The 12,319-nt window shown below is 40.1% G+C and overlaps 1 protein-coding gene across 1 annotated transcript in view; it reads left to right on the forward strand.

The window, feature by feature from the left end:
* Positions 1 to 7,510: 7,510 nt before the first annotated feature.
* Positions 7,511 to 12,319, forward strand: part of LOC307209847 (vomeronasal type-2 receptor 26-like) — a gene marked incomplete at both ends in the record, with an annotated part of 161,875 nt that continues 157,066 nt past the window's right edge. The window contains 4 exons of the mRNA XM_079965211.1: positions 7,511 to 7,538; positions 8,156 to 8,394; positions 9,636 to 9,800; positions 11,929 to 12,156. Coding sequence (XP_079821337.1) covers positions 7,511 to 7,538; positions 8,156 to 8,394; positions 9,636 to 9,800; positions 11,929 to 12,156 — 660 coding nt within the window. The remainder of the gene's footprint in view (positions 7,539 to 8,155; positions 8,395 to 9,635; positions 9,801 to 11,928; positions 12,157 to 12,319) is intronic.

Here is a 12,319-nt window from a genome sequence, read left to right on the forward strand (position 1 = left end):
GGTCCTCTGTAGGCCACATACCCCTCCCTAGCCATGCCCCTTACTGGTCCTGCTTTGTGACATTCCTGTGTGTTTTTGCATGACTGATGTGCTGCCTTGAACTCTTATATTGCTCCTTGCTTGTCTGGATAGAGAATAGACAGGGGTGTGCATATGTATGTAGGAACTAGGCTGCAGCAGAAAAGGTCAAAGGGGGGAGTATTCATTGTGCTTTCCACTTTTGCCTCTAGCAATACCCACCATTGGCATATGCCCCCCCATAAGGTTGCCCAGAAGGGACTGTGGCCTGGTTTCATGAGCTCAAAGTAGCTACTCCATGTTGTGTGTGTCTGTGTGTTCACTTACATCCTAAAGGAATATCTTGGTCCTGGCACTTATGAAGGTACTTGGTTAGTTCAAGGCCAAGCTGACCTTTTCCCCACACTGACCCATGTCAAAACCAGGGAGCTACTTGTGTGAATTCTCATAAACATGTTTTCCTTCACCTCTGCACCTGCGCCTCAAGCCACATAGAAAATCGATGGTGTTGCCAAGGTGACGTTTCCTCTCGTATAATTATCCTTACTCTAACCAAAGCTCTAGGGATTGAGCCAAAGATTGCCTGTGAGACAAGCCAGCCCAATATCAGAATCAAAGGCAAGGTAAGATAATTCATTGTGTTGTGTCTGAAACTCCTGGTGTGTTAAATAGCCCCTATGGTGCTGAGAGTCTGTTTTGTCCATTCCCCAGTGCCACGAATGATCATGTTTGAGCATCTGAGGTCTAGACTTTGAGTTTAGATATTTCTTTTCAGATGCATTGGGATGAGAAGTTTTCTTTGTTTCGGAATTTTGTCCCATGATATCCTAAGTAGTTTTGCTAGTAAGAAAAATAAAGTACATGCTCTGTATCACAAACAAAAAGCAACAAGTGCTCCTCACTGCAAGTCTCACCCCTTCTTAGGATTGTGCTTGTCTTTAGGAATCCTCAAATGGGCTATTTTTGGATGTCAACACAAACATTTTGGGGGATCCATGAAGAAGGGTTGCTGGGTCATTCGAAGTGTCAGATCACCCACATCCACAGAGGGAAGCAGCACATCTAAGGAATGTCCACAGCGATGACACAGGCCAGATTTATTTAGGGACAGCCCCATGGAGGCCATGCTTTCCATGAAGTCTGAGCAGTCCCTTGTAAGATCGTGTCGGCATGCATGTTAAAATTCCCTTGGACCTCCAGATGAGGTGTTTCCAGGAGAACATCTGGCACAACCTGAACCAAGGGAGTCCTTGGTGCAGCAGGGAGGCTGGTACACCAACAGGAATCCTGCACTGCCCCTATTGCCAGAGTTCCAGAACACGCACTCAGAAAACTGTGTCCTCCTAATAGGTCGCTTCATGAAAACTAAAGACTTCCCAAAAATTCACTGCTACCCCACTCCCCACCAACATGAGTGCATAAGAGAGACCTGGTGTACAAGCAGTGGCAAGAACAGGCCAAGCTGCTGCGTCCAACCAAATCTGTGTTATGCATGCCAGGTCAATTCTCCCATCCATGATCAAGTCATAGATGGCACCGGTCTTATTGGTGGAGAAAAGGTTAACCTGCAAAAGAAGATAACATGTACTTTTATTCAGGTTTATTTCCTAAACTGTTCCCTAAATATATGAGTTAAACAGGACAATCAGCCTCTATAAATTTCAGATAGGCTAACTTTTGTCACCTTGCCAACAAAGACCTGTATAGTTAAAGCTATGGTTTTCCCAGTAGTGATGTATGGAAGTGAGAGTTGGACCATAAAGAAGGCTGATCGCTGAAGAATTGATGCTTTTGAATTCTGGTGCTAGAGGAGACTCTTGAGAGTCCCATGGACTGCAAGAAGATCAAACCTATCCATTCTTAAGGAAATCAGCCCTGAGTGCTCACTGGAAGGATAGATCGTGAAGCTGAGGCTCCAAGACTTTGGCCACCTCATGAGAAGAGAAGACTCCCTGGAGAAGACCCTGATGTTGGGAAAGATGGAGGGCACAAGGCGAAGGGGACGACAGAGGACGAGATGGTTGGACAGTGTTCTTGAAGCTACCAGCATGAGTTTGACCAAACTGCTGGAGGGAGTGGAAGACAGGAGTGCCTGGTGTGCTCTGGTCCATGGGCTCATGAAGAGTCAGACACGGCTAAACAACTAAACAGCAACAACAAATTGATTCAAGGGCCTAATGAACCTAAATATTTTGGGTGGTGTCGTGTAAAATCTCTATGGCTCTGTCCTACTGCACCTGATCCTAAGAAGCAGGTTTCTTTTCCTTCCTGCCATCTATGGGCCCATGAAACTTTTGTCACAGAGCATCTGGTTGTTCTTTGACAATTATCTCACAGGATCTGAAAGATTCCCCACCAGAGATTCATAATAATAATGATGATGATCATCATAACAGCGAGTCTCTGTTTTTTTCACAAATGTTTGGATATGACCAGCTTCCTGCTCCAGTGTCCTGCTCAGAATTTAAAGCCACAGCTGGGAGCCTTTTGCAAAGATGTTTTTCTCCAGCCCTGCACCTGTGCATGAAGAGTTCAGGATGCTGTGAAGGCAATGCGTCTTTCCCTTATAATTTTCAAAATCATAGTTATCATTCTCATCTTCTTCTCAACAAAACTCCAGATGTTTGTCCAAAGATCACCTTTGAGTCCATTGAAATAAACCTCAAAATTGAGAGCAATAATTGCACCTGAGCTGGAAATGCCTTCTGCACCTCTGGGATTTTGGGCTGAGCTTTAGGTAGGTCGGACTACGTGGGTGTGAGGTTTCAGATGTGAAGTCTTGGTTGGGCTCCATTCACATTAAGAATGCTACTGATCATTGTACACAGAGTTTGGCTTCATCTAATGATTCTTTGCAGTCACAAGGGAAGGGGCTGTTCCAGGAAGACACAGAATGGCACTGCTCCTGCGGCTCCTGCTGCTGCTGCCTTTTGCAGATTGTGGGATGGAGATGAAATGCCCCTTAACTTTGGAGAGAGATTGGCTAGACAGATTCAATTATTACAGGCCAGGAGACCACCTCATTGGTGGGGTCATCTCTGCCACAAGGGCTTTATTCAATCCACACAAATTCAATGAGCCTCCCTCAACCAGCTTTTACCAGTAAGTCATTTTATAGGCGTGGGTTTACTGCTGCTCCACTAGCCACCGATTTCGTGAGCCCCAAATGCCAGGCTCTCTCAAGAAAGAACAATTAGATATAATATGTTTGCAAGAAACCCATATTGCCAGGATACATAGGAAATTACTGACAAATAAGAGACTTGGTCAAGAATTTATCTCATCAGACAAAGTAAAGAAAAGAGGTGTGGTGATCTATGCAAAGGAAAAATTGGCTCCAAAATTGATATTTAAAGATGAACAAGGAAGATACCTGGCAATTGAAATACAAATTCAAGGAGAAAAGTTACTAATTGTTGGAGTTTATGCCCCAAATGAGGGGAAGGCTGAATTCTTTAGGAAGTTGCATGAGACATTAGTTGACTTTTTAGATTATAAAATCCTAATGATGGGAGATATGAATGGAGTTGTCTCAACAAACATGGATAAAGCACAGAGACAAGTGATTTCAAAAGAAGGGAGATTACCAAAGATCTTTTTCGAAATGACTGAAACAATGGATTTGATTGATATCTGGAGAACAAGGAATCCTCTAGAGAGAGAGGGAACTTTCTTCTCTGAAGCAAAAATGACATGGACAAGAATAGACCAAATTTGGATTTCTAGCAGTCTGGCGTCAAGAACAAAAAAAGTAGAAATATGTCCAAAAACGTGCTCCGACCATAATGCGGTGAAGATGGAGATGAAACTAACAACAACTGGATCTTTTAGATGGAGAATGAATGACACCCTATTTAAGGATGAAGAGATCCACAAGAAGGCCCTTAAAACATTAAAAGACTATTTTGAGATCAACAGGAAAACAGATGTGGAAAAAAGAATAATTTGGGACGCAAGCAAAGCCGTGATGCGAGGTTTCCTAATTCAACAAAATTCTATAAAGAGGAAGCAACAAAATGAGAAGAAGGAAAAATTTTTAGAAAAAATAAAAGAAGGAGAGAAGAAGCTGAGGTCCAAACCAAAGTCCCATGAGATTTTGAGAGAAATAAAGTTTTACCAGATGCAGTACATGGAGCTCATGAACCAACAAATAGAATGGAAGATAAAGCAAATGAGACAAAGAACTTTTGAATCAGCGGATAAATGTAGGAAACTTCTGTCATGGCAACTGAAAAAAGGCAGAGAATGAACACTGTAACAAGTCTAGAAATGGATGGAAAAATTATCCACAAACCCAATGAGATAAACAATTGTTTTCAAAGTTTTTTTAAGAAATTGTATGCACAAGGGCCAATCAATGAACAAGAAATAGAAGAATTCATCAGAAAATACGGTCTACCAAAAATTCCAGAACAAAGTAAAAGGATCTTAAATGAGGAAATAACAGACCAAGAAATAGAGGGTGCCATCCAAAATATGAAATTGGGAAAATCACCAGGACCAGATGGCCTGACGGCCAAATACTACAAAATGCTGAAAGAATGGCTGATACAACCATTGAAGGAAGTTTGCAATGAAATTTTGAAGGGGAAAAAGGCACCTGAATCGTGGAAAGAGGCTTTCATCTCACTTATACCGAAAACAGAGACTGAGAAGAATCAGGTTAAAAACTACCGCCCTATATCTTTACTCAATGTGGATTACAAAATTTTTGCAGACATTTTGGCAAAAAGATTGAAAAGAGTGTTGATAGAAGAGATTCATAAGGACCAAACAGGCTTTCTCCCAGGTAGACATATGTCAGACAATGTGAGGAACATTATAGACATTTTGGAGTTGTTAGATGTTGACATTAACAGGAAAGCAGTTTTGATTTTTGTGGATGCGGAGAAAGCCTTTGACAATATCTGTTGGACTTTTATGAAAAAGAATCTCCAAGGGATGGGGGTAGGTCAAGGTTTTGAAAACGGTATAGGTGCAATATATTCCCAACAAAAGGCCAAGTTAATTGTAAACAATGTGGTAACAGAAGAAATACCCATAGAAAAAGGTACACGGCAGGGATGCCCAATATCCCCCTTGCTTTTTATATCAGTCCTGGAGGTTTTGTTAAACATGATTAGAAAGGACCAGTTGGAAGGAATTTTTTTTGTTTTGGTTAAAGGAGTTCAGGTCGGAGTTAGACATTACAAATTAAGAGCATTTGCAGACGACCTAGTATTGACCTTGCAACAGCCAGACACTAGTACTAAAAGAGTATTAGAACTAATTGAAATATTTGGTCGAGTAGCAGGTTTTAAATTGAATAAACAAAAAACGAAAGTGTTGGAAAAAAATTTAACAATGGAAGAAAGAGAGAGTTTTCAGAATGAAACAGGCTTGGAAATAACAAAAAGGGTAAAATACCTGGGGGTAAACTTAACATCCAAGAATGTGAACTTATTTAAGGATAATTATGAAAAATGTTGGTCAGATGTTAAAAAGGATCTGGAAATATGGTCAAGGTTGAAACTTTCCTTGTTAGGCCGAATTGCTACTATTAAGATGAATGTATTGCCTAGAATGCTGTTTTTATTCCAGACGTTGCAGATTGTGGACAAGATGGACTGTTTCAAGAAGTGGCAGAAAGACATATCAAAATTTGTCTGGCAGGGCAAAAAGCCCAGAATTAAATTTAAGATTTTAACTGATGCAAAGGATAGAGGGGGGTTTGCCCTGCCGGACTTAAGACTTTATTATGAATCAGCAGCTTTCTGCTGGTTGAAACACTGGCTACTTCTTGAGAACACCGACATTTTGGATCTGGAAGGGTACGACAACAGTTTTGGTTGGCATGCATACTTATGGTACGACAAGGTAAAGGTGTATAAAAGCTTTAAAAACCATATTGTAAGGAAAGCATTGTATAACGTTTGGATTAGATACAAAGATTTGTTGGAAAGTAAAACCCCTAGGTGGGTGTCACCAATGGAAGCTAGGGAAGTAAAAAAGCTTAATATGGATTCTAAATGGCCAAAATATTATGAGATTTTAGAATATGATGGCGAAAGGGTGAAACTTCAGAGTTATGAGAAACTAAAGCCTAAGGTTCGAGATTGGTTGCATTACCATCAGATAAATGAGACGTTTAAACAGGACAGGAAAATAGGATTTCAGAAAGAGAAGTCAAAACTAGAAACAGAATTGTTGGAACCCAATACTAAGAACTTATCAAAAATGTATAACTTGCTGTTAAAATGGAATACACAGGATGAAACGGTGAAATCAGCTATGATTAAATGGGCACAAGATATCGGTCATGATATTATGTTTGCTGACTGGGAACAGTTATGGACCACCGGTATTAAATTTACTGCATGTAATGCCTTAAAAGAAAATATTATGAAAATGATCTACCGGTGGTACATGACCCCAGTCAAGCTTGCAAAAATTTATCATTTGCCTAATAATAAGTGTTGGAAATGTAATGAGACTGAAGGCACTTTCTATCACCTTTGGTGGACCTGCCCAAAGGTTAAAGCTTTCTGGGAAATGATCTATAATGAAATTAAGAAGGTCCTTAAGTGGACTTTTCCTAAGAAACCAGAGGCTTTCCTCCTGGGCATGGTGGGCCAAGTGGTGCCAAGGAAGGATAGGATTTTCTTTATGTATGCCACTACAGCAGCAAGAATTCTACTGGCAAAGTATTGGAAGACGCCAGAACTACCTACTCTGGAAGAATGGCAAACAAAGGTGATTGACTTTATGGGACTGGCCGAGATGACGGGCAGAATCCGGGACCAGGGGAAAGAGACAGTGGAAGAGGACTGGAAGAAATTCAAAATATATCTTAAAAATAATTGCAAAATTGAGGAATGTTAAGATGTCAGGGGGTAAGAAGTAAAGAATTGCAGCAGTAAACAAAAAAACTTAAGAAATTTTTATGAAAGGGAATTAAGACAATGGACCTAAGGGTTGCTAAAGAATTATTAAACAAGGATGCAGGGATGGGGAGGTATGGGGGAGTCAAAGAAAGAAGGGTATGAACTGATGAGCTTGAAGTTATACTGTTCTATACTGTTCTTATTATTTGTTTGGAAAATTAATAAAAATTATTATAAAAAAAAATAAAAAAAAATGCCAGGCTCTCTCCAGCTTCTCTTAAATCCCTGTACTCCTTTGGTGGATGCTACGACACCATCAGCCGCCAGCCTTTTCAGAAACTGCTGCTAGTAAAGTCCCTTTTCAACTGTAAAGCATAGTAGCATAGGACAATGACATAAATTTCATCTGCAGAATAAACACCCGATTCATTGTTTTTCAGCCCAGTGAGACAGAGCCATGTGTCTAAATCCATTTTATCTTGGTTTTGTGAGTGGAAAAGTTCAGGGCACCCTAGCCTTTGCTGCTGTCCCTTCCTCCCTCAAATGCAATCCTTCCATGTACCACCTATGTAAACAGTAAACTTTGCTCAATTCCAGCTTTTCTGTAGTAAAATAGGACCAGATTCACTATGAACCTCAGCAACCTAACAGCTGCTGGTACATTTTCAAAGAAACTCTTGTAAATCAGTTTTAGATTACATATTTATTGCACATGCATTCTGTTTTGTTTCCACAGAGCTTGAAGGGAAGGTATATGATACCTGCTGTTTATTGAGCATTCTTACCTGTACTTACCTGTTTGCCTTATATGACATTGCAGAACAAACAAACAATACAAGCAACTCACAGACCAGTATACTAGATAGCACTGTAATTCTTATTGCATAATATACATGATTTAGTAACAAAAACAAAATGTGTGCATTTGTAAATTCTCTAATATATTTGAAATCAATCTTTGAAAGTCCGCAGAAGTATAATAAGTCTATGGTTGAAACAAAGTAATAGATGCTATCTTGTGGGCTAAGTGGTAAAACTTTTCTTTAGGCTTTCATGGTGCCGAAGTAGTAAGTGAATAACAACGGACAGTGATCCCGGATAATCTGACTGTTTTTCTGGAATCTTCTTCAGCACAACCCATAGATTAGAAAAATGACCACTGAATAACCGTGTTATTGAATGTTGGATGCTTAAGATGTTGGCATATGTATGCTTTTGCAGGAAAGCATCCACAAAATATTGGCAACTCCTGTCCTTCTTGTTTGCCATTCAAGATATCAACCAGAATCCCAGGCTTTTACCCAACATCACTCTGGGCTACAGCATCCATGAGAACTTCTTTGATGGGAGGGTAACGTGCGAATCTTTGCTAGACCTGCTCTCCACTGGGCAGGCAAATGTTCCAAACTACAACTTTGGAGGACAGAATAACCTGCTTGCTGTTCTTGAAGGGGCTGACACTCAAAACTCCATCCAGATTTCGAACATGTTGGGCACCTACAAAATCCCTCAGGTAGGGACGGAGAGGGTGTGGCATCTTCTGGCTGACTGTGTGGTGTGGATGTTAAATGAAAATGGAGACAGACACTTGCTTCTAAAACAGTATTGCAAAAGTAAATAAATTGATTTACTTATTTGTATTGCAAAAGTGATTTGAGAGAGCTTTCACTGCTCCTGGAGGACAGCATACATCTTTCTTTTATCACGTACTCATCATTACTCAAATGGGATACTCAGAATTTGAAAACAACACAAGGGAGCCTCCCACATACCAGTTTACTGTAGACTTGATGCTTCTTATGTGTGAAAGATTTGTGTGCTCTTGATATCCAGTCGTCCTCATCAAAATGATGAGGACCTGGGATGTCAAGGCTCTGAATAACATCAGGTGGTTATGAGAATCAAAGGAAACTTATGAAACAACTATTATGAATATTGTAATGAAATGATCTGTGTTCCGTTTCAAATAGAATCTGGTAAAATAATAATAATAATAATAATAATAATAATAATAATAATTCTCAAGCAAAGGCAGACATTGACAGTTTTATTTTCTTCCCATTTCTTAAGGATCCCTAGCAAGGAATTTGCTTTTTCGCAGTTGCCACATGCTGAGTCAATATGAGCTACCTGCTAGGACCTCATGGTCTCATTCCTGGTCTGTCAATACTAGTTCAGACCCCATGAGTGTATATAGCAGATAGTAGGTTTGGGATTGCAGCCTTGAGCCACATTGGCTTTTTTCAATGAATAAATAAGGGAATGGTGAGCAATGCTGACAAAAAGCCAGCAGGGCTGTTCCCTTTGGGCAAAACAGCAACATGGGAAAGGTGATGACTCTAAGTATGCTGTGTGTTTGTAAAAGAGTAGAGGAGACCAGCCATAGTCCTGGTGGTTGTATCCCTAATATTGGGGGAAACTGATACATTAAGTGAAACACAGAAAGTTTTGTTTTATTAATAAAATAATAATAATAATAATAATAATAATAATAATAATAATAATCCACTAGATATTTTAGAAATCTCTGAATTATGTACAACATTAAAATAGTAACAAAATCATAAAAACAAAGGTACAATATAAATCCAGTGAAACAGTAGTATAAAAGTATGCAAAAATAAATAAGAATAGGGATTTGAGGAACATGGTCCTGCTGAAGAAATGCCTAGGCAAAAGAATTTGTTATTTTGGGCTATGAAATCAGCTTTCATTCGAAATGTAACAAGCCAACAATCTTCCTTTCTTTGCTAGGTCAGTTATGCTTTTGTCTCTCATGTTCTGAATGATAAGAGGCAGTTTCCTTTTTTCTACCGGATGGTCCCCAAAGAAGAAGCCCTGTACCCAGGGATTGTCAAGCTGCTCCATCACTTCAGATGGACCTTCATTGGCCTCCTTGCACCAGACACTGACAACGGAGTGAGGTTCATGAAGACCTTGACACCTGTGCTCATTGAGAGTGGGATTTGTGTTCCCATCTCACAAATCGTCAAAGGAGGACTGAATTTTGCACCAATAAATTTTCTTTCATTTTCTTTCATGGAAACAAGTTAATCTGTTTGTTTACTACGTAGACAATATTTATGTCTTAAATGGAATTTTATTTATAGAACTGATGTACAAGTTGATAAAACCTGTCGGGGGGAAAGTCGTGATCACAACAGCAATGTGGGACATCTCATTGGAGTTGATGTATGGAGGCTTATCTCTCCAACCTATCCATGGTATTTTTTCTTTCTTAATTGAGACAAATAAACAGACAAACTATGGTGATTTGCTACCCCTATTGTTTGCTATCAATGAGTTTGTGGAGGAAGGTTTTAATTGTTCATATTTAAAGCATGCACTGGCAGTGAAAGGCTGTGCAAGGTGCAGAGAGAGAGAGAATCTGGAGATGCTGTCACAAGATGATTGGGCGGGAATCCTCTCTCTCGACAACCACAGGATCTACAACACGGTCCAAGCTGTGGCACACTCCTTAAATGCTGCAGATTCATCAAGATCTAGGCAAAGAGTTATGGACAGTCTGAAAATTCAAAAGCTACAGCCATGGCAGGTATTTCCTTTCTCATCTCAGATATCTCTACCAAATATGGAGACTGACTGTAAAGTCAATTGACTGTGGGGAGGTGAAATTTTGGAAACCCCTTTGTGAAGTGCCCTGAATTGGTCCCTCTTTATTCCCCCCTTACACTTCCGTCTAAGGATGTGACGCCTCTGGTAACAATGCCAAACATTGGCCTAACCACCCGCTTTGTCTTCTGTGACTCATTTTAATTAAGACCCTTGCCTTTTACATATATGTTCCTTTGTGAATGGAATATCATACCCTCCAACATTTCTCTGAGGAAAATAGGGAGGCCCCAAATAATAATAATAATAATAATAATAATAATAATAATAATAATCTGCCCATCTAACTGGATTCCCCCAGCAGCTCTGAACAGTTTCCAACATATATGAAAACATAATAAAACATTAAATATTAAAAAGCTCCCCTATACTTGGGTACATTCATATGTCTTCTAAAGGTTGTGTAGTTGCTTAGCTCCTTGGCTCCAGGGGCACATTCATCCATACTCTCCAACATTTCTCTGATGAAAATAAGTACGTTCTAAGGGAAAGCAGGACATTCGGGGATCAAATAAAAAACCAGGACAGCTTCTGTAAATCTGGGACTGTGCCTGGAAAATAGGGACACTTGGAGGGTCTGGGATATGTCATTGCACAAGCTCTCCCTGAGCTATCTTCCCTCCTGACTGATGTGCTACTTGGGCACCTACCAAGCTCCACTAAGCTCCATCTTTTCTCCTAATGGGCTGTGTGTTGCTGGAGCCTGAATCAAGCAAGTGCCTGCTTAGCTTAGGTTCTCATTATGTTAATGTCTGATATATATGGATATATGTACAGTGGTACCTCGGGTTACAGACGCTTCAGGTTACAGACTCCGCTAACCCAGAAATAGTACCTCGGGTTAAGAACTTTGCTTCAGGATAAGAACAGAAATCGTGCTCTGGCACGGCGGCAGCAGGAGGCCTCATTAGCTAAAGTGGTGCTTCAGGTTAAGATCAGTTTCAGGTTAAGAACGGACCTCTGGAATTAATTAAGTTCTTAACCCGAGGTACCACTGTAATATTTCTGGTGTCTTTACATTGTTGACCCATTAATATGCATTGAACTAACCTATCCCTCCTTTTATATATCAAAATTTATTGTATTTGTTTTCATACAAAGCATATAATAGCTATGTGCAGGGAATATGTTTCGATCAAGGAGCACAATTTAATGTTGAAGCAAGATGTCTGTCCCAACTACATAAGAAGGACATCATATTTTACAGTGCTACCCTAAGACTTGCTCGCCAGAAGTCCCATTAAGTTCAATGGGTTATATTCTTAGATAAGCATGCACGGGATGGGAGCCTAGGCTTTTTGACTTGGGTGTGAGCTCCATTGGGTGAAAACAGTGAAAAAGACACACAGCTACTTGAGTCTGCACAGTGTCGTTTCACATATTCTAAGCATTGCCTTTTTCTTGGCCATTCTAGCTCCACCCTTTCCTGGGAAATGGTCAGTTTTACAATTCTTCCAAAGAGGGAGTGTATTTGGATGAGAATGGGGAATTGGCAGCCGATTTGGACATTGTGAACTGGGTGAGGTTTCCCAATAAGTCCATCATCGGAGTCAAGTTTGGGAATATCAAGAGACAGGGATCCCCACTCCTTCAGTTGACCATCGACCAGGATGCCATTATATGGCCCAAATGGTTCAACCAGGTGGGTGAAATAATTTCTTTCATTTTATTGCATCTCCCATCTCATAAGCTTTTATAATGACGCCATGTTTTTTTTGTGGGGCTACCTTCAAAGGCTTTGTCAACATCAAAATGCCACATTTCTTAATTATCTAATGGTGGGTCCCTGTGAAACTCTGTATATA

The sequence above is a fragment of the Podarcis cretensis genome (genome assembly GCF_951804945.1).
Source record: "Podarcis cretensis genome assembly, chromosome: 2".
In the NCBI taxonomy this organism is placed as follows: Eukaryota; Metazoa; Chordata; class Lepidosauria; order Squamata; family Lacertidae; genus Podarcis; species Podarcis cretensis.